General features: G+C 62.1%; 3 protein-coding genes across 4 annotated transcripts in view; 2 read left to right on the top strand and 1 right to left on the bottom strand.

The window, feature by feature from the left end:
• Positions 1 to 418: 418 nt before the first annotated feature.
• Positions 419 to 5,584, top strand: C1QTNF1 (C1q and TNF related 1). 2 transcript variants are annotated; one of them, XM_052687592.1, is made up of 4 exons: positions 419 to 903; positions 3,765 to 3,918; positions 4,036 to 4,172; positions 4,286 to 5,584. In XM_052687592.1, the coding sequence occupies exons 1-4, from the start codon at positions 660 to 662 to the stop codon at positions 4,834 to 4,836; spliced, it is 1,086 nt and encodes a 361-aa protein (XP_052543552.1). In that variant the 5' UTR covers positions 419 to 659; the 3' UTR covers positions 4,837 to 5,584. The 2 variants fall into 2 exon arrangements, with proteins under 2 accessions (XP_052543552.1, XP_052543551.1); XM_052687591.1 differs by having other exon boundaries at positions 445 to 903; positions 4,003 to 4,172.
• A 275-nt stretch (positions 5,585 to 5,859) lies between these two features.
• Positions 5,860 to 10,569, top strand: ENGASE (endo-beta-N-acetylglucosaminidase). Its single transcript, XM_052687550.1, has 14 exons — positions 5,860 to 5,991; positions 6,155 to 6,231; positions 6,315 to 6,516; positions 6,790 to 6,938; positions 7,016 to 7,173; positions 7,292 to 7,440; positions 7,589 to 7,754; positions 8,081 to 8,184; positions 8,265 to 8,373; positions 8,473 to 8,645; positions 8,843 to 9,006; positions 9,087 to 9,189; positions 9,269 to 9,383; positions 9,475 to 10,569. Exons 1-14 carry the CDS (start codon positions 5,879 to 5,881, stop codon positions 9,880 to 9,882), a joined length of 2,190 nt encoding a protein of 729 aa, XP_052543510.1. The 5' UTR covers positions 5,860 to 5,878; the 3' UTR covers positions 9,883 to 10,569.
• A 926-nt stretch (positions 10,570 to 11,495) lies between these two features.
• Positions 11,496 to 23,330, bottom strand: part of RBFOX3 (RNA binding fox-1 homolog 3) — a 49,176-nt gene continuing 37,341 nt past the window's right edge. Inside the window, 11 exon segments of the mRNA XM_052687571.1 lie at positions 11,496 to 11,838; positions 12,354 to 12,432; positions 12,629 to 12,690; positions 13,237 to 13,276; positions 14,168 to 14,300; positions 14,581 to 14,634; positions 14,908 to 14,968; positions 15,707 to 15,799; positions 16,250 to 16,303; positions 16,658 to 16,795; positions 17,383 to 17,634. Coding sequence (XP_052543531.1) covers positions 11,794 to 11,838; positions 12,354 to 12,432; positions 12,629 to 12,690; positions 13,237 to 13,276; positions 14,168 to 14,300; positions 14,581 to 14,634; positions 14,908 to 14,968; positions 15,707 to 15,799; positions 16,250 to 16,303; positions 16,658 to 16,795; positions 17,383 to 17,634 — 1,011 coding nt within the window. The 3' untranslated portion in view covers positions 11,496 to 11,793.

The raw sequence follows: 23,330 nt of genomic DNA on the forward strand, positions 1-23,330 counted from the left end.
GCTCCGCTACGGCAGCCGACAGCGGCCAAAACAGCGCGGGGCGCGCAGAGCAGCGGCGAGAACTACAGCTCCCAGCAGCCCCCGCGCTCCGCGGCCGCTCTCATTGCGCGGCGTCGCGGGGGTGAAGCGTGCCGTGCGGCCCGGCCGGGAGCGGAGCGCGATAGGAGCCGCGGGGCGGCTGCGCTGCGAGCCAGAGCGGGGGGGGCGAGAGGGGCTGAGTGGGACACGCGGCCCAGCCCCATTGAGGCCGTGGCAGCGGATGAGACAGGGGGAGCGGTGCTCGGAGCATGACGTGGGCACAGCCCGGGGCTGCCCGGCATTGGCCCCGTATCCCCGGGCAGCCGCCGCTCTCCCACCGGCCCGCGGTCCCTTTTGGACCGGCCGCTCCACGGACCCCGTTCCCCGGGCCGAGCTGTGCTGTGCGGGGACAAACCCCGCTGTCCAACACAGACGTGGTGGCAAATCGCCCAACACCGTGCTCAGGGCGCATCCCTGCTCAGGGCTCCACGGGGTGCTGTGCATAGGGCAGGGCCGTGGCTCCATGCCGTGGGACAGCCGCAGCCCCCAGGCACTGCCCTCCACGCTGCCTCTCGCATCTGGAGCTGCTTTTTGGCACAGACACCCACGTTCCCTGGTGCTGGCAGGCGCAGGGAGCACACATGGTTAACGCCGTCCGCCTGCGCTGGGCCCACATCTGGCAGTGGGAGGGCTGCGCCGTGCTCGTCCCGCTGCTTCGCTCTCCTCCTTTGCTTTCCAGAAGTGCATTTCCGCCCGGCCATAGGAGGAGACGAGGCTGTCACAGGGGCAGGCTCTGCCCCACGCCGACGGGTCTGGCAGCGCGGCACCAAGCAATGCCCCAGAGCAGCAAAGGCGGCACGGGGAGAGAGCGGCCCTGCCCCAGAGGTAGGTGTGGGGCAGGGCTGGGGGTCAGTCACCTGCAGACACAGGGATGAGCGCTGTTGTGTGCGCATCTGTGCGTGCCGTAGGGCTCTGCGGCATCGCTGCTGGGCCTGGGGGCCCCGTCCCACCCTCGCTCTGGATAGTCAGGCTTGCACTCTGTCCCGCCTGCAGGAGGGCGGTGGGGACTGCGGGGCTGAAGCCTCGCCTGTTGTTGGAAGGGCACAGCTCAACCTGCAGCAGCACCGGGGGGGCAGGCACTGGGAGGGAATTGGTGCTGAAGCTCCAGCTCTGAGCCCTGTGACCAAAACACCCCGTGACCACGTCAAATCCAGCGCCGGGCCAACCCAGTACAGCTCTGCAGGGACTGGTGGCTGCAGGTGGGAGCACAGCTTCTCATGGTGCGGCTGGGCGCTGTGGGAGCTGGAGGGTTGCGACCTCTCTGTCAGCCTTTGGCTGCTCCGTACTGCTCCCACCCTGCTGCCTGCTGGGTCTGGGCTGCTCCTGATCTGCAGACAGCTCCACAGATGTCCCAGCTGCTGTGGCAAAAGGCCGGGAGGCTTATCTCCAGCTGCAACTCAAAAAGGATTGTATCCATGGCTGGTGAGCAGGAGGGCGAGGTGGGCATGCTGGTCCTGCTGCCTCTAGACCCCCCTGTGCGCTAAGCCCCCTCGCTCCTCCCCCCGGCATTTGCTCTCCTTTTATCCTCGCCTTTAATGCTGCCTGGAATGTTTTCAGGATGTTTTGACTTGCAGTCCCAAGGCTTTAGCAGCCCCTGAATTTAAATCTCCAAACAGCTCCTGGAGAGCATCCAACCCCGACAGGAAAAAACAGAGTCCCTTCAGCAAGACTATGTATGCCCGTGCAGAGACGCGTGCTGCCTGCCCGGCGTGCCTGCGGGGTGCAGAGGCAGACGTGCTCAGGGCTGGGAGCTCTGCATGCTGCCCACGGGCACACCATGCTGCTGGCAGCACTGTGTGTGCATGGCAAGCTCGCCTCCATTTCCAGCCCTGAGACAGCCTGGAAACGAGCTGCCTTTCTCATCCTGGCTAAGGATTTCTTCTCCCTGCTGAGCAGTCTCCTGTGAAGCTATGCTTTCCCTGGGGCTGAGCCCACTCTGGGTCCCAGGGAGCCGTCTGGCTCAATAGGAGCTCTGCACACTGTGAGCCCAGAGCAGGGAAAAAGCCACGGATTCCCAGCAGCACAGCAGGTTGTGAGCTGCACTCACCAGCATAAGGCTGGCACAGCTGGAGCCAAGCAGGGAGAAGAGAGCCAGGGCTAAGCTCCCAGGATGGTATCTGCTCACGAGCCCTGGGCTGGCCTGCTTGTGCTGCTTCTCCCTGGCACACAGAGTTGAGCATGGGCAGGTGGCAGGCCAGGGCATGGCGATTAGGCAGCGGTGCCAGGCTGCCCACGATGCCACACAGCCCGTGGTGCCACCAGCTCTGCTTCCAGCAGTGGGCAGCAAGCTGAGGACAACCCCGCTCCAAGACTTCCTTGAGACAGGGTGGGTGTGGGGGAAGCGTGTGAAGGGATGGGCTCTTTGCAGAGGGCTGGCGCAGAGTGAAAGCCCTTTGGAGCTTTTCCCCATTCCTCCACCCTTTCCCTGTTCCTTGAACATGACTCATGAGCCAGGAATCCTGGCCTCGAACGCCCTCTGCTCCCGCTTCTGGAGCACGCCTGTCCTGGTCCACACAGCCCACAGACAGCCCACCCCAAGGCAGTTCCACCCTGACCGTCGCTAACTGAGGACCCAGGCACTGAAAGCAGCATTCACCAAACTGTTGGATTCTGCCTCAAAGTCCAGCGGGGCCCCCATTGCCTCTTCCCATCAGGACCCCACTGCCCAGCTCACGCCCAGGACATGGACTGTGGCACAAGGGGCCCTTTGCAGACCTGGGCATACAGAGCTGTGCCCTGGCAAGAGCCCACCTCACCAGTGCTGCTGTGGTGTCCAGCAGCAGGGAGGTGCCACATGCTCTCCTGGCGCCTTTGGGGCCATAGGGCGCAGTGCAGGGTAATTGCACCGTGCCTCAGAGCTGATATGGCAGCGATAAGGCGAGGAAGGGCTGGGCTGCAGTGCCACTCGCTATCGCTAATGTTAGCTTTGGCCCCATCAGGATGTGGACTCCCAGCTGCCAGTGGCTGGGTTCTGGCCAGGGCCACCAGCAGCACTTGAGGCTCAGGAGAAGCAGTTTGGGTTCCCTTGCAAACCCCACAAAGAACCAGGGCATAAGGACTGGGAGCTGGCAGCTCCTGGGGCATGGCAGCTGCTGTCACAGGATGCTTGTATTCAGTGAGGGATGCAGACCCCCGTGGGCAAGTCTGGGATCCCCCAGGAATAGGTACTTCCTGGAGCATCATTGAGATATGGGGGCTTAGGTGGATAAAAGCAGCCATTTAGTTACAGATAGTCTCTGCATCTGCAAGAGATGCACTTGCCCTTGTTGTGGGCTCTGCTGGAGAAGTGGTGCTGCAAAAAGAGCCATTTTCAGGGCTGGAGGTATGGCTGTGCTGGTACGTAGTGCACCAGAGCCTGTGCTGGGCACAATGCAGGGCACAGACAGGCTGACACAGCAGTGCAGAACAAACAACTCTTGGGGACAGAACACAGCACTGGGGGTGGACCCACGAGCCCTGTCCCTTGGCGAGGAGGTGGGAAGCTCAGAACCCTGCCTGGACCCCACAGCTGCTGGTCCTGGCAGGGAGCCCCATAGCCGGGCTGTGCCCTGCTGCTCTCGTGCTCCCACACTGTCCCTTCCCACCAGCCCAACCCTGCTGTAAAGCCCTGATCCCTACCTGCCCCCTGCCCACTCTGGACACTGCTGGTCTTTGCCATCCCCCTCAGTCACTCTGGTGTCTCACAGGGTGCTGCTGCAGCATGGAGGGGTTTTGGACGCTCGGAGTCTTGCTGCTCTCCTGCCTGCTGCTTCCCAACCCTGTGAGCAGCCAGACCAGCCCCAACCCTGACCAGCATCCAGCGGAGCCCGAGGAGGTCCCATCCAAGCACCAGGCAGTCAGGTGAGAGGGCCCTGGGGACAGAGGTGCTCCCACTGGGGATGGGGCAGCCCCTGGTGCCAGGAAGGGCCCGGCCTCCACGCGCAGCTCCTGTTGCGCTTTGCTTTCTGCCCTTCCCAGGGCCACGCAGGAGCAGAAGGACAGCGGTGCCCAGGAGGGGCTGCCCCCACGGCCCCACTGCGTCCGCTGCTGCGAGCCACCCGAACACCGCTTCTACCCCCGGTACCAGCCCCAGATCAACATGACCATCTTGAAAGGTGAGGGCCAAGGGGCACTGCCTACAGCCAGACCTGCAGCCCGGCACCCGTCCCACTCCCAGTGCTGGGTGGGAGATGGAACTGGTGTCCAACCATCCCCTGTGCTCTGCCAGGTGAGAAGGGAGAACGCGGTGAGCGGGGCATGCAGGGGAAGTTCGGCAAGACAGGGGTGGCCGGCAGCAGGGGCCACACGGGGCCCAAAGGACAGAAGGGCAGCGCAGGCGCCCCGGGGGAGCGCTGCAAGAGCCACTACGCTGCCTTCTCGGTGGGCCGCAAGAAACCCCTGCACAGCAACGACTACTACCAAACCCTCATCTTCGACACGGAGTTCGTCAACCTCTACAACCACTTCAACATGTTCACGGGGAAGTTCTACTGCTACGTCCCCGGGATCTACTATTTCAGCCTGAACGTGCACACCTGGAACCAGAAGGAGACCTACCTGCACATCATGCGCAACGGAGCCGAGGTGGTGATCCTTTATGCGCAGGTGAGCGACCGCAGCATCATGCAGAGCCAGAGCGTCATGCTGGAGCTGCGTGAGCAGGATGAGGTCTGGGTGAGGCTCTACAAGGGCGAGCGTGAGAACGCTGTCTTCAGTGATGAGTATGACACTTACATCACTTTCAGTGGGCACCTCATCAAGTATAGCGGGGACCCATGAGTCCTACACCCCCATCCTGCTCCCTGGGGTGAGGGCCTGCAGAGGCCCTGCTGCTCCCCTTCCTGGGCACGCCACTCTCCTTCCAGCTCTCTTGCTACATACCACTACCCCCAGCTGTGTGAATACTTCTCCCCCCCCCCCCCTCACTCCCCTCAGCTCCTGGAAGTTGATTGAGTGCACTTGGAGGAGATGGAGACATTTGTAACCTCTGCCGTATCCCTGACCCAAGGGCTGGTTGCTCACCTGGAGCAGGCAGGGACCTCGTCCCCACCTGTGCCAGGCTCAGGGCTGGGTGTGCTGGGTGTCCGTGGCACTGGCTCGTAAGCTGGCACCTGCTGGAGTGATGTGAGCACCTCTGCTGCCCAACACCCACCAACGCACTTGATGAACGGGAGGGAGCAGTTATAAAGCCACTGAACATCACTTCTGCAGAGCTGTGTCCCCTGGGCTGGTGCTTCCCCAGGGCAGAGCAAGCAGCAGGTGGGTGCAGCAGCCCTCTCATGTCAGTTCCCTCGCTGTGCCCCATGCCACAGCCACATCTCGATGCCAGCACCCATCGGGAAGAGCTGGCTCCCAGCTGCCCGACATGCAGGTCCTTCAGCCTCAGCCCCATCCTTCTCATCTGGAGATCTGCTGGGCAGGCTTTTTATTTTTGTAGACGCACTGGCAGTGCAGGGCCGGGGGCTGCCTCCCGCTCCGTACACTTGTGATCGCATTAAACACCCCACGGGTTCGGTTCCTACTCACACTTCCATCTCATCTCGTCGCTTTGTGCTCAGGGGCACCGCGAGAGCCGGGCACGGCCAGGCAGAGAGCAGCGCTCAGGGCCGAGCTTCTGCGGGGCACGGCGGGGCTGCAGGCGGGGCCAGCGGAACCCGAGCGGCTCTCAGCCCAGCTCGGCGCTGCGCCCGCCCTCAGGACGCGGCGGGGCGGGCGGTGAGGGCGGGCCGGGGCCGGGCGGAGCTCGTAGGGCCGCGCCTCCAACAGGCAGGCCGGGCCCGGCGCACGTTGCCGGCAGTGCGGGCGGAGCGGCGGCAGCGCGATGGCGGAGGCGGCGGCGGCGCTGGACGGGGCTGCGCGGCGCGGGAAGAGAACGGCGGAGGAGGAGGAGGAGGAAGAGGAAGAGGAGGAGCGGGGCGGGCGGCGGCGCCGGAGGTTGGGCCGGGGACGGGAGCCGGGAGCGGGGCGCGGAGCGCTCGGAGCGAGGCCCGGTGCGGCGGGCGCTGGCCGCGGTGCTGCCCGGCTCGGCGCGGCGGCGGACACGGAGCGGGGCGCGGAGTGCCGGGCGGCCACCGGCCTCATTCCTCTCCCCGGGCAGCTTCCAGCCGGCGGCGGAGCCTCTGGGAACCACCGTGCTGCACGCAGCCGTCAGCACCCGCCCGCAGCCGCTGCCAGGTGAGGGGCCGGGACGGGCCGCCCTGAGCCCCCCCACGCACCCCGACCCCATTGACCCTGGTCCCGGTTCATTGCCTCCCCAGCTCGGTACTTCGACACCGGCACCACAGAGCCCATCAGCTTCTTCCTGTCCAGCCTTGAGGAGCTGCTGGCCTGGCAGCCCAACAGCGATGATGACTTCAACATCTGTGCGGTGCCGCTGGCCCAGCGTCAACCCCCACTGCACAGCCGGAGACCCCGCACGCTGCTGTGCCACGACATGCGTGGTGGATACCTGGAGGACAGGTGTGTGACACCTGGGGAATGGGTGCATGCACTCCCGGCATGCTGCTGCCCTTTCTCCACCCTTCACTTCAGTGTCTGATCTGTTTCCTGCTGTTGGCCTCTCCAGGTGGGGCCAGGGGGGTTTATCTCTGGCTCTGGAGCTCTGTGGATAGGGCCAGCCCCGCTGGAGTGATAGGAGTGACACAGTGCCCAACTCATGGGCTGACTCAGGTCCTGCCTGGCTCCATGGCGTCTCTCCAACATTGCTCAATGCTTCCCTCTGCTCTGCCACAGGTTCATCCAGGGCTCAGCCACACGCAACCCATACGTCTTCTACCACTGGCGCTACATCGACATCTTCGTCTACTTCAGCCACCACACTGTCACCATCCCACCTGTGTGCTGGACCAACGCGGCACACAGGAATGGCGTCCCGGTGCTGGGTGAGGGCAGAACCGGGGTGGTGGGGAGCTGGGAGCCTGCAGGGACACACAGCAACGCTGCTCCCATTCCTCCCCAGGCACTTTCATCACGGAGTGGACGGACGGTGAGAAGCTGTGCGAGGCATTCCTGGCGGGTGGGGAGGAGGCGTACCGTGCCGTGAGCCACCAGCTGGCCCGCATCGCCCAACACTACCGCTTTGATGGCTGGCTGATCAACATGGAGAATGCACTGAGTGTGAGCAGCCCACGCCCTGCCTGCATGCTGCCCCACGGGGCTCAACCCCAGGCCCCACCGTGGGTCCCCGTGGATGGGGCCATCCTGTGTCCAGCTGCTCTCTGCTCTCTCTTGGCAGGCGGCGGCGGTGGGGAACTTGTCCCCCTTCCTGCGGCATCTGACTGCGCAGGTGCACGGCGCGGTGCCGGGGGGACTGGTGATTTGGTATGACAGCATCGTGGAGAGTGGCACGCTGAGATGGCAGAATGAGCTGAATGAGCAGAATAGGTGAGAGGTGGGGCATGTGCCTGCGTGAGCAAAACCAGCCGTGGTGAGGCACAAGTCCATCCCTCACCTTGGCATTCAACGACTATGGAGCTCAAGGCACGGCTGGCACTGCCCCTTGGGGTGCTCCTGCACTGACCCTCATCCCCAGGTTGTTCTTTGATGCCTGTGATGGGCTGTTTGTCAACTACAACTGGAAGGAGGAGCACCTGGAGCGCACACGTGAGCTGGCTGGGCAGCGCCACGCTGACGTCTACATTGGTGTCGATGTCTTTGCTCGTGGGGATGTGGTTGGTGGTGGCTTTGACACCAACAAGGTGTGTGTGGTTGAAGCAGGATTGTGTGTCTGCCCCTGGTGCGTGGCTCTCAGCTCTCTCCAATGGTTCATCCACACTGTGCTGGGGTAACTCAGGGTGCATTGGTGAGAGCTGAGGAAGCCTGGGATCCGGTGCGCACAGGGCTGGGGCTGGGAGATCCTAGTGCTGCAGGCCCTGGGAAGGGTGATGCTGCAGTACCATCCCTTCACCGTGGTCCTGGCACCCAGTGGGACCAGCAGGACCTCATGGAGAGTGGATATGACAGGGGACAGAGTGACCACCCGTCCCCCCCTGAGTTCTGTGCTGCTCTCCACTTGTCTCTGCAGTCACTCAGCCTGATCCGCAAGCACGGCCTGTCTGCAGCCATCTTTGCTCCTGGCTGGGTCTACGAACACCTGGGAGAGGAGAACTTCCTGCAGAACGAGAACAAGTGAGTGCAGGATGCCTGCATGCTTTGGTTGGTCTGGCTGCAACAAAGGTCTCTGCTCTGATGCCCACCCTTTCCCCCAGGTTCTGGGGCTTGCTGGAAGACTACCTGCCCACGCACAGCATTTGCACGCTGCCCCTCGCCACCTCCTTCAGTGTGGGAATGGGCACTGGCATGTTCCTCGCTGGGAAGGTGGGTGCAGGGAGCAGCCTGGCTGCAGCCCCCAGGGCTGGGTGTGGACACTGGGTCCTGCTCCCGGCTCCCTGCTGCCCAGTGTTTCCTGTCCTGTAGGAGGAAGAGGCCGGGCCATGGTACAACCTGAGCGCCCAGGAGATCCAACCCCTTTATCCAGAGCGCCGGGGCCAACTGAGTACCAGCTGCTGCCTGCAGGATGCCTGGTGTGGGGGCAGCTCCCTGCGGGTGCAGGGCACCATCCCTCCCGGCGAGGAGCGCGTGGCCATCCGGTGAGTTGGGTGCCAACTTCCCACCTCCATGGCTGGCACTGTGCTGGCTGCAGGAGGCCCTGGCAGAGCTGTGCCAGCCCTGTGCTGAGTGCCACAAAGCTCTGTGGCGAGTGCTGCCCGATAGGCCTAACCCAATGTACCTTCTCTTTCTCTCTTCTCTCTCTCTGTCTCTCTCTGGGTGGATTTGGGGTCATCAGCCTTTTCTCTTTCCAGATGCATGCACCTCCCAAGCTCTTCCTGAACCTGCTCTACAAGATGGAGGGGCCACACGAGGATGACTTCACGGTTGCCCTGGAGCTCACCACCTGGCACTCGAGCAGATGCCACGATAGCACTGTCACTGTGCTGCCGAGTGAGGACGGTGAGGACCCTATGCCTCCTGTGCTGCCCACACTCACTGCAGGGCACAGCACTGACTCAGCTCATTTTGCCTTCCCACAGAGCCCCACAGCCTCCACCACCCCCGTCTTCTCCCAGCCCCACCACCTGCCCTCTCCAGGCTACTTGCTGCCTGCAGTCACGGTGCCCAGGGCTGGACCAGCCGGTGAGTGCCCTGCCAGCACCCTGCACCCTGGGCACGCAGGGATCCCCGGCCCTGCTCCAGCTCTGTTCCTCTGCCCCAGGTGCTACGAGCAGGAGCTGCAGGGCTGCAGCCTGCGCGACCTCTCCCTGCTGGTGTCCAGAAAACAGGCCAGCCCACAGGAGACGAGCTTCAGCTGTCTCCTGGGGGAGCTCCGGGTGGGTGCTGTGCACATCCTCACTGCATGGTGGGATGCAAACCCAGCCACAGCCATGCCTTGTGCTGATGGTGCTACATTCTCCTCCGCAGGTGCTGGATGCGGGCAGCATGGCAGCCTCTCCACCGCAGGTGCAGAGCCTGACAGCCTCGCAGCTCTGGTGGCAGGATGGCCCCAACGTCGAGCAGCTCTCCCTCAGCCTCACGTTGCGCTGGGCCTTTCCCCCCAGGAGGGCTGCCTGCTTCCGCGTGCTCAGCCAGGGCACACGGTGCCACCGGGCGCAGCCGCCGCAGCCGCAGCTCCTGGGGCTGGCACATGGCTGCCAGTACCGTGCGGTGGGGCTGGCGGTGCCACGGCCTGCAACCGGGCAGTCGTGCCAGCTGGAGCTGCTGGTGGAGCCGGTGCTGCCCAGCGAGCTGCCAGTGGGCCCGGAGCAATGGGGCCGGCTGCTGCTGGTGTACTCTGAGCCGGCTGGTGGCAGCAACCGAGCTGGGCATTAAAGGTGAATGTGGCACAGCCCTGACTCCGTGTGTCCCCTGCACCAGGTGGGGTAGGAGATACGGGGACACCGCCGCTCAGGGCTAAGTTTTAGGGTTCCACTTGCAGCCCCAAAGAGCTGCACCCTTCATGAATCTGCCTCGGTGCTGTCCCTTCTTTAAGGGCTGGCAGCCGGCGCTTCCACCCACAGCGGCTCCCTTGGATATCTTGTGTGGAGAAGGAGAGAAAATTTATAGCAGCAATTATTTTATCACAGTCTGGTGAGCAAGCAATTAGCAGGCAGGGACGTAGCCGAGCGTGCTGCGCAGCAGGGTCGTGCAGCCCCGGCTTCCTCAGAGCGCCAGCCCCGGTCCCACAGACAATACTGGCTCCCGTTCAGGAAAATTAATATGTCAGCATTGAAGCTGCTGCTCCTCCGTGGGCAAATTGCTCTGAAATAAATTATAGGGTGGTTTGGAAAAGGAAGGGCTCGGCACAGCTGGGACCCTGCCGCAACGTAGGGACCCCCAGCTCCGCTGCGCCCGCGCCCCAGTCAAAACTGGAGTCGCCCTGGTTGAAGAAAGAAATCTTTATTAATAATTTCCATAATAATAATAATAATCCTTGTAGTAATAATAATAATAATAATAATAATACTGTTTATTAGAATGGTCACACCTTTGAAGCATACAGGACGGGCCGGCGCCAGCCTGCAGCCGGGGCCGGCGCGGGGCTTTGCTGTAAGGAAGAAGCCAGTACAGCGATGGGGGTTTGTACAGGGGCGGCCGGGCGGGGCTATGTACACGGGGAATAGAAAAGGGGGAACTCGTTGCTGGAGCGTCGGGGCGTCTGCAGACTATAAAGTGAGGTTTGACGAGTGGCGGAGCCACGCGGGGCGGGGGCGGCTGAGCCGAGGTCACCCCGACGTGGGACGGGGCCGCACGGGGGGACCGCGCGCCCACCGGGGTCCCTGCGGCGGGCGGCCGTGACGTCCCATCCGTCCCCGTCCCAGCTCAGCGCGGGGAGCCCCGCGGCAGGCGAGCCTCGGGTGCGACAGGGACGGGCGGGAGGGGAACGCGAGCGAGTTGCAAGCTCCTCTTAACAAAAATTCCCTTTAAAACGCAGAGGCGCGTCCCCTGCAGCGCCCAGCACACCCGCGCGGGGCCGAGCCTCGCACCCCGACGTGCTGCCGCTCGGCCCGGAGCCGCGACGCGCTGGGGACCGGGAGCTGAGCTGAGCCCAGCCGGGCGGGACCGCGCGCCGGCACCGCGCCGGGCGCGAAGGAAGACGTGGGGCCCGGGCCGGGCCTGGGGCTGCGGGCTGCCGGCTGTGGGCGCGTCCCAGCGCTCCGTGCGCTCCGCAGTCTCCTCCGGGACTCGGTGCGTGTGTGTGGACAGACGGGACGTTCACTTGGTTGTTGCCTCTTTGCTTGGTCGGTTGGTTGCTTTGCTTTTCATCTTTTTTTTTTTTTCCTTTTTTTTTTTTTTGTAGTTTTTTTTTTTTTTTTTTTTTTTTTTTAAACCGTGTGTGTGTGTGTGTGTTTGTGGTTTGTTTTGCCCTTCCTGGTCCCAGAAGGAAAACGGCTGCGTGTTCACTACAACAGAAACAGAAAGGCAGAGCTTTCGTGGGAGCCGCCAGCCCCGGCACAGCCCCACACCCCCCACCCCTGCCTCACCTATGGGGCCAAGCCCTCGCCCCGAGCAGGGCAGCACCCACAGTCCCACAGTTCCACTCCCAGCCGCCCCCCAGCAGCGCTATGCCCGGGCTGGGTGGGATGGAGGCTGCGGCGGAGCGGCTCGAGGTGAACCTATCGCGGGGCAGAGCCCGCAGGCAGGGCTCGGTTCCTCCGGGAGGCTCTGCCTCTGCTTAGTCTGCCTGGTTTGGTTTCTAGTGAGCGGTCAGTGTTAGTGCTGTGAGGGGCTGGGTCTGTCTTGCTAGTAGGGAGTGAAGCGGCTGTACCCTCCTCGGTATAGACTAGCCTGCAACATCAAAGATGAAAAAAAAAAAAAGCCAATCAGTATTCAAGAGAGAGGCAAAGCCCATTTCTTCCCTTTCTTGTTTTCTATTTTTTTTTTTAATTATTATTATTATTATTTTTTTTAATTCTGTCCTTGGGGTGCACAGGGCAGGCTCACCTGGGGCACCCAGTGCTGCCATAGGGACAATATGGGCTGAGGGGGGGCAGGAGGGTCCCGGTGGCCAGGGCTCAACCGGGGGATGTGGGAGGGTGAAAAATAAATACCAATTTAAAAAGGAAGAAAAAGGCCATTTGGCTTGAGATCCCACCCACAAGTGGGATTTTTCATCTTTGATGCTGGTTGCGAGGCTAGCTACAGATCGCTCCCTGCACACTGCCTGGGTCCTGCTGGGGACGATGCCACGCAGGGGCTGTGCTGCTCCGCACCCCTCCCGCAGCCCCCGACCCCCCCAGGCCGGCTGCAGCTCACGTGGGGCGCGTCGGGATGCAAAGAAAGGCCACGAGAGCTGCTCTTACCATGGTGCCGATGCTGTACGTGGCGGCGGGGCCGATGGTGTGGTGGTAGGGGTCTGCGGCTGCGTACACTCGGCCGTAACTAGGAGCAAACAGCAGCGGGGTGTTACTGGCCTTGGGGATGGGTCCTCTGCTGCTCCCCCTGCCCCCCACCCACAGCCCAGGAAGCTCTGATCTGAGAGTGCCACGCTGTGCCCGGCCCCTTCCTCAGGCTGCAGGAGCCGTGCTGTGCCATATGGGGCACCCTGATCTCCCCCCCGAATTACGCCGCTGCTTACCTGTCGCTGTATGCTGCTGCTGCGGCCGCAGGCTGCGCGTATCTGTAGGCAGCATAGCCCCCCTGCAGCAGGGGGACAGAGAGAGGTGGCTGTGAGAGGGAGGCCCTGCTGGGGGGGGGGGGGTCAGGGTGGCCGCCACCCCCCCCCCCAGTGCTGCCCCCAGGGGCTGCAGAGCAGCAGTGGAACCCTGCGGACAGCTGAACCGCCGGGCGCGTACCAGCCTCATTACCATTCCCCAGGGGCTTTCACAAACATTAACCTTAAAAAATTAAATTTCCAGAGGAGAGAATGTCACCTCCCTGATCGCTTTAATGAGGTGTCACGTTAGATAAATCCTTCAGCCGCCCGCCTGAAATATCGCCAATGGCTTTTTAAATATGGAGGTTAAATGCTGGTGTAAGACAGCGCACCGACACGCACCGAGGACATCAATCCCATGGGGCTGGGGGCATAAACCCACACTGCGCCACCCCCACCCGCACAGCAGCTCGGCCACCCCCCCTCCCCAGGTCCCCAGTGCCGCACTGGGCACTGCGGTGTGCAGGAGGAGCAGTGCCCGATGGGCAGCACACCCATCCCTGCACAGCATCCCTGCAGGCAGCACTTACGTAGATTTCTGCTCCATAGAATCCATCCTGGTAGACAACCCTGCAAACGGGGCACAGGAGTCAAAAGCTGTTGGCAGCAGGCATTGCACTTGGACACAACCCAGCTATGCCCACGGTCATGCCGAGGGGACGCGGGGAGGTTGGGGTTGCAGGGTCTGGCACACTCAGCCCCACCAGGCGTGAGGGCAGCAAAATCCCCAGGCAGTGCTCAACCCAAGGTGGGTGCATGGAGCAAGGTGAGCAGCAGAGCTGCAGGGAAACCTGGAGACAGACACTCAGGGACACAGAGCCCTGCAGCCACACAGAGGCTGGCTGTGACTGTCCTGGGTTCTGCTTGCAATCTGCACCTCGGCTTAAAGCTCTGATAAATGCACTCTGCTCTATGTGGACAGCTGTTGCTGCCAGGTAGGATGGATGGAGGTGACACCAGTGACCTGCAGGGAGTTGGGTACGGAGGGATGATTAGTGGCTGTCAAGGCAGCTCGAGGTGCTGGGGGTGCAGAATGAGGGCATGGCCTGGGCTGGAGCTCCAAGCATGGTGGGCAGGGCCACGGGGATAGCAGAGAATAGCCTGGGCTGAATCAGTGCAGGAGCATCTCAGAGCTGGAGGCCAGGCAGGCGCCAAGGAGCTGCAGCTCACTCCCCAACACCTCCCTGCAGGAGGTGCAGGAGCCAGCAGCGCAGACACTGACAGCAGCAGAATTGAGGCAATTCAGCACCAAATGGAAAACCAAACAGAAGGCGCCTTCTTGGGGCACCCCTGAGGGCCGAGTCAGCAGCAGGGCCGGCCAAGAGGCAGCTGCTGCAGCGTGCACAGAGTGGGACGGGAAGGGGCCGAGCCCCCGTAGCTGTGCTGGGCTGCAGCACAAGGTGGGACCCCCAGGCCTTGGGGTCCAAGTGGCACCGACCCCCCGCCAGCTCTGGTACTCACGCGCCATAGGTGGGGATGGGTGGCGGTGGGGGTGCAGCCCGGAACGTGTTGTAGACGGCGCGTCCTCGTCCCCGTAGGTGTGCCCCTCGGTAGGCCACAGCTGTCCCCGTGGCAGGGTATGGGAACCCCGTTACTGCAGGAGGGAGGGGACAAAGATGGGATTCCTGCAGCGGTGCCCACCTGCGGTCACCGCAGTGCATCCCGTGCTGGAGCATCAATCTGTGCCCACAGCACTGCCCCGGGGATGAGGCTGCTGGGACACGGCCCCTGCAAGTACACTGGGGCAAACGGGGTGTGGGGGGAGTGTGCATGCTGGGGAGCAGGGGGGAGGGGAAGAGGGGCGTGCAGGGGGCTGTTTGGAGGAGCAGTGGGGTGGAACACAGCACAGCCCCACTGCGGAGCTGAGGTTTTACCTGCATAGAACTCAGGGCCGTAGACAGCTCCCACCACTGGGTTCAGCTTCCAGCCTGCAAGCAGGGAAGGCTGGTGAGTTGGGGGAGACCCGCGGCTCTGTGCACCCATCCTGGCACCCCACTGGGCTCCCCCCATGGTTCCCATTCCTGGATGGCACAGAGGCACACTGCCAGGTTCAGCAGGGAGCAACCACTGCTGCTTCTGGCCAAGGGCACCGAGCACACGTGCTGCAGCCTAGCCTTGCAGCAATGGAAATGGTGCCCAGGGCTGTTCAGCACCTCAGCTGTGCCCGTGCCCACTCGATCTCTCTTTGCACTGGTCCCTACCGTTAGTGTAGGGGTTTGCAGTCTTCTTGTTCGTCATCACCCGGGCTGTGGCGTTGTTCACCTGCAGAGAGACGGGATGGGAGCTCAGTGCTGGCTGGCACAGGGCTGGCAAGGCAGAACTCCAGGCTTGCTCTGTGTGCATTACTGCTGAGAGAAACACCAGAGGGCAGGACAGGGCGAGCAAGGAGCCGTGGGATGAGGCTGACCTGCAGCTGTGACACCGCTGTGCCATGCCGATGGGGCCGTGACACTGTGCTGAAGGTGCCAGGCTCAGCCGCTTCCTATCCCCACCTCACAGGATGTGCCTGTGCCAGGAGCCCTGGCTGCTCCCACCAGCACCTGCCCAGCTCGGTCCATGGGTACCACAGTGCCCTGCCAGGCCCCACTCTGTGCTGCAGGGATGCTCATGCCCAGCTCACTCCACGCGCTGCCCTGCACACACTGCTCCTGGAGCTCTGCACAGTGCCACACAGCACACAAACAGGAACACTGCTGGGGCTGGAGGACACGGCAGCTGCTTGCACAGTGGGTGCAGAGCTCCTCAGAGCCTTCTCCTCCTCCTGTGCGCTCCTCCATCACCAGCAGGATACTGCCAGCACCCAGCGCCCAGCCCCCAGCTCTCTCTACCCCTCAGGATTTTCCTTTGAGTCTCTCCCTGTTGCTGTAAGTGATGAGTTCCCTGCAGCACACACGCATGCTCCCCGTGCTGCATTCACGGACGCATGCACACACTGGGCAGGCACCCCCAGGACATGCACATGGCAGGGCAGGCAGGGCACTAGCACACTTATCTGAGCACCTCAATCTTCCGGCCCTCTACGATCGTGCCATTCAGCTTCTCTCGTGCCCGGTCGGCATCTGTGCTAGTTTCAAAAGTTACAAACCCAAAACCCTGTGAGCAGAGGAGAAAAGGAGAAAGAAAGAGACAGAGAGAGAGAGAGAGAGAGAGAAAGAGAGAGAGGGTGCAGGGACAGAGAGAGAGAGAGGGGTGAATCAGGAGAGCTGGCAGAGGAGATAGCGGCCGCTGTATGGACCAGTACACAGGCCAGGTCCTGGTGGAGACCCCAGCATCACCCACGAGCTGGGAAAAGAGTCTGGGAGAGGGCACAGAAAGCAGGGAAGATACAGCAGAGACACCCACACACAGAGGGACACGAGCCGCCCCGCCGGGCATGGATTGCCCCCTCCTCCCTCCAGCAGCCTCACATCCCCACAGGCAGCACAGGGCAATGGGAGGTGATGGGGCAGGAGTGGGGCAGCCGGCACACGGCCCCCAGAGGTGTGCACCCACCCAGGCTGAGCTGTGCTCCCTGCCAGGGCTCGCTGTAATGGTGGCACCCACCTTGGAGCCCCGCTCATTGAAAATGATCTCCACATCAAGGATCTTCCCGAATTGCTGCAAGTGGAGAGAGAAGAGAGTGAGCGCCTGCAGAGCTCCCGGGCTACCAGCACACATCCTGGTGTCCCTCAGTGCAATCGTCCCACCTGCCACACACTCCCCTTCCAGGACCTACAGAGGTCACTTCAAAGCCAGTGAGCCCCCAGTGCTCCAAATCCTAATGAGGGATGGGAGAGGTGAAGGGAGGGAGACAAGGGCTGAGAGCCCAGCTGCTAACCAGGGCAGAAACCTCACTGAGCAGCAGAAGGGGGGAGACATGGTGGGCCAGGGGAAGGATGGTGGCAAGGCCCTGGGGTGACACGAGGACCGGGAGCCTGAACTGAGCCATGGGACACAGGGGGCTGCACTCACCCCAAACATTTGCCGCAGGTCGGGGTCCCGGAATCGGAAGGGGATGTTGGAGACGTGTAACCTCTTGGGCTGTTGCTTGTCTGTGTTGTCTGAGGAATGTAGCTGCTGGCTGTCTGTCTGTGCCGCTTCGTCTGTCTGCTGCAGGAGCACCGCCGCCTCATCAGCCGAGCCCTCCTCCCTCACCAGCACCACAAAACCCGACAAGGATCCGGGCTTGGGGACTGTGTTCCTCTCCTCTGACCCCAAGGACACCCCTGACCTTGCGCTCCCCCCTCTCTGGGCAGCGCTGCACTACCCTCTCAGGTCTCTGCCAGCAGCAGGAGCAGCAGCATCTGGGATCCAGGGAAGGGCAGCTCGGTGTGGGTGGGGATGGGAGTGACTTACAGAGAGCATCAGGTGGCACAAAGGCACATTCCGGGGGGGATGGGGGAGAGCTGAAGGAAGCAGACCCTGCACACAGGGCTGCGGTGGCCGGCTGGGAAGTGCTCAGCTCAGCACTTTTTGCCCCCAGAGCTGCATTACAACCACATAATTGAAGCTATCTGATTGGAAAGCAGCCAAGCAGGTAGATTACAAGTGATTAGAAATGACGGGGGGGGGGGGGCGCGGCTATGGAGCAGTGAGCTGATCGCCGCAGGCTCCTGCTCCCCTGGGCATGGTGGGGGCATCTGGCATCCCAAGGGACCGTGGCTGAGCTGCCAGCATCCCCCATACCCTTCCCTTACCGGTACCGTCTGCGTCCCTGCTATGGACTGTGTGCTGGCGTCGGAGCCCGGCTGCTCGGCGTGGCTCTGTGCTGGTGTGTAGAGGGTCATGGCGTGCTCCGGTACTGTGCTTTGCCCCGAATAGTCCTGCGTGGGGTGGGGGTGCGGCGGCGCGTACTCTGCGGGGATGCCGTTCTGGGGGGGCGGGGGGTACTGGGCCGGGGGGTAGGGCTGTGCCATCGCGTCAGGCGGAGCCGTGGCGTCCTGGTTACCCTGCGAGACAGCGGCGCCGAACCGTCACCTCCAGGAAAACGACCCCGAATTGCCAGGGCTGCGAGTCCCCGTGGCTGCGGCCCCCCCGCCCCGTCCCAGCCTTCGGTCCCCGCCCCACAGCCTGCGCTATCCCTGTGCCGCGCCACTCCTGCCCCGTGGCCGCAGCTGAGCCCCCATTCCCTCCTCGCTCCGAGCGCCACTTTGCTGAGGCTCAGGTAGTGGGAGAACGGGGCTGGAGCACACGGCATGGCAGAGACCAAGGCCGTGCTGCAGCGGGGATGGGCAGGGAGCCCCACGCATCACCTCGTGGTGATGGGAGCCTCGGGGAGGAGGGTAGCATGGGGCAAAGAACAGCCAAACCACTGCACAGAGAGCTGTGCTCATCGGGTAGCGGGACAGCATCCTGCGTGCTTGGAGCCCAGCCGGGAGGGCACCACGGAGGAGGCAGCAGGGCCAGAGGGCAGGGATGTCAGCTGCCCCTTGGCAAACGGCAGGCAGGCATCAATTAACTGCTAAATATTTGATTAGCCCCTTTGCTGTAACGCAGCTGGCCTGGCTGCCCCGGTCAGATGAGGTGAGCAGCACCTGCGCTGTGAGCTGCTCAGGGCTGGGGCTGCCAGGGGGTAGGGGGGTCTCTCCTGCCCACAGCCCTCTGCAAATCCCCTCATAACCCCTCTCACACACATGTACACTCCGTGCAGGTGGCCGAGCACAGCACTGGCAGCCCCTGCAGATGCTTTACAACCACCTCTCGCCCATGAAATACATCTGTGGCTCAGACCGTGCAGACAAGCTCCTTAATTGTGTGTGAGGCCGATTTATGGTGTGGAGGGACGCTGGGGAGGGGAAGGGAGGGAAAGGAGGGGGGGGGACTGTGCTGCTAGCCACAATCCCTCACCTGCCTTGCTTCCCTACTTGCAGGGAGAGCAGAGCCTGCGCCGGGGGCACGGTGGGGACCACATGCAGCCAACCAGCCCCGCACATATCTGCAAGTCATTCACAGCCTCACATCGCCTTCCCATGCTGACTCAGCTGCTTGGGGACGCGCCAGCCAGATGCGCTGCCAGCGCAGCCGGGACGGCGGTACTGCAGGACGGCGCGGGCAGCAGGGCCAAGGCACTGCCCTCCTGGCACCCACAGGGCTCTCGTCCCGTTCTTTGTCTGCTCCTCAAACACCCCAGCCCAGGATCCCCCCCAGCAGCAGGCAGGCCCCCGACAGCCCCATGGCCGTGCTCCCCGTGCCCAACCCTCCTACCCGCATCCCCAGCACGGAGCTGGCAACAGGAGCATCCCGCTGCACTCCTGTGTCCCCCTGCACTTCACACTCATCCTTGCTGCCACCATAACCTGGACCAGCCCTCAGCAGGGCAGGGATTGAGCTGTTGCCCATCAGTGCTCAGTTCGCTTCCTTCTCCAAAGCTTTACCAGGGAGGTTTTTGCTTCAGATTTGAAAATCAAGGAGGGGGGCACTTTGAATTGGTAAACCTAACCCAGCAATGGGTCCCAGTAGGACAGAGCCAGCCCCTGCCATGGTCTCTGCCCCAGGTGTGGGGCACCCTGTGGGACCAACAGCCCTGGGACGGCCCACACAAGTGGAGCCACGGGGCACGGGGTGGGCAGGGGATGCAGACAGGTGCCTACCCCACCTGTGTGAGTCTTGGACCCCGCTGGCTCCTCGCCAGCCCGTGTTGACAGTCACGTTCATATCTGTTATTAATTAGGGCTGTCGCAGTGCTTGTCTGCCCAAGTATTATTTCATTCAGGGACCATTAGGTTCCCCTGTTTTGCTGCTCGCTGTCTCCGGGCTGCTGGTGCTGCAGAGGCACAGATCTACGGCTCCTGCATGCCTCCTGCATGCCACCCCCAGCAGGCCGGCAGTGATGGGGCAGAGCCCTGCGAGGGGATGGGGATGTGAGGGGTTTGGCTGAGCAGTGCCTGCTGACTGCTGCTGCTCGGCTCCGTGCTCCGCACTGCTCACCCCTCCCTGCGCCGCATGCAGCCCAGGAAACCCCAGCTCAGTGCAGAGCCCCATGGCACAGCCATGCCTGCGCCCAGCTGGGTTTGTGCTCGCAGGGCCCTGAGGTGAGGGTGACTGGGAACCCCTGCAGCCAGGTGCCTGCAGCTCAGCGAGCTCAGAGGTGATGCTGTGCTCCAACGGGTGTCCATGAGCCGCAGTTCCCTGCCGGGAGCGCAGGGGATGCTCCCGCATGGCACTTTGTAGGGCGGCTTTCCGCATTTTCATTAAAAGATGTTCTGGTTATTAATGGCCCGTGGCCCTCATTTAGCAAATGAGACAGGAGATTAGCGCGGTGCCCGAGACCGAGCGCAGAGCGAAACAGGCAGTGCTGGGGCACGGGCAGAGGCGGCCACTTCCCTGCAATGCCCGGCAGGACACGGCTCCCTGAGCACAGCCCTAACCCATCTCTGTCCCCATCCCCTGTCCTGTCCCCACCTCCTGCCCCATATCCATCCTTGTCCCCATCCGTAGCCCCCGCCGCAGCAGGCCGGCTATCCCTGCGCCATAGCAGGCAGGGGGTGGATATCATCTTTAGCTGATTAAATGTCCCTCATTAACGAGTTTCTTTAATTAATGAAGTTTTTTTGTTTGCTCCACTTGCTTTCTCCCCACCGCACTCTGCCTCCTCAGCACAATCCAGGCCATTTCCTTTCAAGTCATTTAGCGCGTGGGGCCGGTTCCTGCCGACGCCGCACTTTGGTGATTGTAGCTGTCAGCTCGGGGCTGACGACGCCATTTTTAACATTTGTCTCCTTTTTAAGAAAAAGAACGCACCGGGAATCCCACCAACACAGAGGAAGCGTCGGTGTCACCTGGCTGAGCACAGTGCCATGAGGGGTACCAGTGGCCCGTGGCACATCCCCGTGCTCTGCATGCAGGACGGGTCCCGGCCAGCACGGGACTGCCTGCAATTCCACCTGCATCGGGGCAGCTGCAACAGAGCTGCAGTGTGCAGTGTGAGCGTTGCGCCCATCTGCGCAGTGCTGGGGAGCAGCCTGGAAAAGGGTGAGGCTGCTTGTGGCCTCTGCGGAGTGCTCTGCTCCTGCGTGCAGGGATGCAATGAGAGCATCTGCAACCGCTGCCCCAGAGCGGGGCAGCGCAAGCAGGGCTGCAGCAGAGGGAATGTCCCAGCCATGGTGCCATGAGGGTCCCTGCACGGCCATCTGCGGAGAGCCACGCGTCCCCTCTTCGATCCGGCCGCTCTCTCATGCTAATGACTGTCAACACGAAACAGAGGCCGTGAAGGGGAAGAAAATTACTCCCTGAAAAGGAATTGACTGATCCCCGTCATTTCTCAAGGAATCACTGACCTGTGAATATTTCATTACCCAAAATGCTGCGCCATCCATACAAAGCAGTGCTCCCGGCCCTGGGGCAGCACAGCTGCAGATCCAGGCTTGGGGGGGGGGGTCACGAGGCCCCACGTGTGGGGGCTGATGGGGAGGACGTCCCATTGCTGGGGGCAATCCCTGCCCACCCTGTGCTGGTGGCACAGCCTGCGGTGCTCCAGGACGAGGAGTGGGGAAGGAGCAGTGAAAGGAGGCGAGGAGCTGGAGGTGTCAGCCACGTCCGTGATGTCTTCATTAAGGATGTGGCAGGGGAGGGGTGAAGAGCCCGTTAATGGCATCTGCTAGGGATGCTCAACTGGGAGCTCTGCTGAGAGGATGCAGGGCTGCAGGCAGGGACCCCGTGGCACAAAGCTCAGCCGGGGCAGCGCGGTGCAGGAGCAGGAGGGGACAGAGTGCAGCTCCAGTGAGCAGCCCTGGGGATGCCCTCCTGCAGAACGCTGTGGGCTGGGAGATGGGTGGCACCATTGGCTGGTGGCACCTGGAGCTGGCCTGGCTGTGTGTTTTCACTGTCACCTCCAGCGTGGGACTGACGGGGCTGGGAGGGACGGGGTCCAGCATGGGCTCCTGCCTCCATCAGCCGGAAACTTCGGAGCTGAGGCTGCATGAAATATTCATGAAGTAAATGGTGCAATTTCATCTGCATTCAGCCAACTTCATGTATATTTCAGAGTATTATGAAATGATAATGTTGTGTAACTGAGGCGAGACGGGGGGTGCTTCATGGGGGCTCCAGGACGCCGCCACCTCCCACCTCCCCGCGTGCCTGGGACATTTCCTGAGCTCACACGGACCTGCACAGGGAGGGACTGTGCTGTGTCTGTGCTGGAGATGGGCCAGGACGTGCCGTGTCTGGAGCTGCAGCGATTGCAGGATGTTGCTGGGGGATGTGGAGCCCTGCCCTGCCCGGCGGAGCAGCGCAGACACGGGCGTTTTGCATGCACTCAGCCAGGATTTCCAGGAGTGCTCATTCTGTATCAGCCACCAAAGGGCCTGGGCAGCTGCTTACAGAAGAGACACAAGCATGGCTGTGTCAAGCGTGGAGATGGGATAGGAAGGGAGCCACGTCCCCAGCAGTGCCCACCCGAGCTACCTGCTCCTGCTGAGCTCCTGCAGGCATTCCTGCCTCGGGGCATTCCTTAGCTCTGTTTTTCCGCCTGCTCTTGCAGTGTGGGCAGCCCTGCTCTGCCTTACCCACAGTGCTCATTGCCCAGCACAGGGGCCCTGCATCCTAAAACCAGACAGTGACAGTGCCCTCGTGGGCTCTGGATGCAGCCAAATCCCTTGGCAGAGCCCATCACTGCCATCCACCACCACGGGCTCTGGCACAGCTGCATACAGCACTTCCCCACATGCACACTCGTGGGTGTTCAGCAGCCACGTACCCGCGTGTGCACGGAGCTGGGCTCACACACGAACCTCTCTAATAGGCAGTCAGAAGCATAATTTTTCCTCTAATTACATATTCAGCACTTCTGAGAAAATGAGATTTTGGTAATTCAATTGGACTGAGAAGCAGGGCTATAATAAAATGAAATTTGTAACAATCGTGCAGTTAAATTAGTTAAATGGAGAGGAAGGAGCTGTGGAAAATTGACCCCTCGATCTCCTAAAGACTAATCAGACATTTGAACCGAGTTGTGCTAACAAAGCCCCTGGGGTGTTGCAGCACAGAGAGAGGGGAGGAGACTGGAGACATTTGAGGGAGGAGGAGTGGGCACAGGGAGGGCACCCTGGTCCTGGTGCTGGGGGTCACAGGGAGGAACCGGGTGGGCATCCTGCAAGCCAAAGGGGCTCTGCAGCAGGTACACAGCAGCCTCTGTATCTTGTTGTTCAGCTTTTTATTTTTTTTTTTTTCTCTTGTAAAAGAAAAGGAGAAAAAGACGAGTTTCTCATTTGCAAGTTAATTAGCCTAATTAGCTCTAATTAAGAGCTCCCCACACAATGCAGATCACAAATAAGCTGCCACCGTCGCCTGCCTCTCACTCTTCTCTCCCTCTTTTTGATTTCAGACAGGAGCCTGCAGGAGGCTGCGGCCGGTGCTGTGCTGGGTGTTGGGACACGAGGAGGGAAGGGTGGCAGAGCCCAGTGCAGCCCCTACTGCCGGACACCTGCACAGAGGTGTCCCCAAGCAGCACGGGGCTCTGGGAAGAGATGGAGATGGAGAACAGGTCTGCAAAGCCTGGAAGGTTCAGGACACGCTGCTGCAGGCTCCTGCCCAGCTGTGGGCTGCGTGCAGGAGGCAGCGGGGACATTGTGAGGACACAGCGTGCCCAGCACGGTGCGGGATGGGCAGCCAAGTGCAGCTCCTCCTGCTGCTTCCCCACTGCCAT

This window comes from Tympanuchus pallidicinctus, unplaced genomic scaffold (assembly GCF_026119805.1).
Source record: "Tympanuchus pallidicinctus isolate F22 unplaced genomic scaffold, pur_lepc_1.0 scaffold23, whole genome shotgun sequence".
Lineage (NCBI taxonomy): Eukaryota > Metazoa > Chordata > Aves > Galliformes > Phasianidae > Tympanuchus > Tympanuchus pallidicinctus.

Excerpts from the sequence above, each read along its gene's own strand:
- ENGASE (XM_052687550.1), top strand. The coding sequence starts at position 5,879 with ATGGCGGAGGCGGCGGCGGCGCTGGACGGGGCTGCGCGGCGCGGGAAG. Across the intron at positions 8,646-8,842 it reads GAGGAGCGCGTGGCCATCCG|CCTTTTCTCTTTCCAGATGC; the intron begins GTGAGTTGGGTG and ends TGGGGTCATCAG. Across the intron at positions 9,007-9,086 it reads TGTGCTGCCGAGTGAGGACG|AGCCCCACAGCCTCCACCAC; the intron begins GTGAGGACCCTA and ends GCCTTCCCACAG.
- C1QTNF1 (XM_052687591.1), top strand. The coding sequence starts at position 660 with ATGGTTAACGCCGTCCGCCTGCGCTGGGCCCACATCTGGCAGTGGGAG. Across the intron at positions 3,919-4,002 it reads TCCAAGCACCAGGCAGTCAG|CTCCTGTTGCGCTTTGCTTT; the intron begins GTGAGAGGGCCC and ends CTCCACGCGCAG. Across the intron at positions 4,173-4,285 it reads CAACATGACCATCTTGAAAG|GTGAGAAGGGAGAACGCGGT; the intron begins GTGAGGGCCAAG and ends GTGCTCTGCCAG.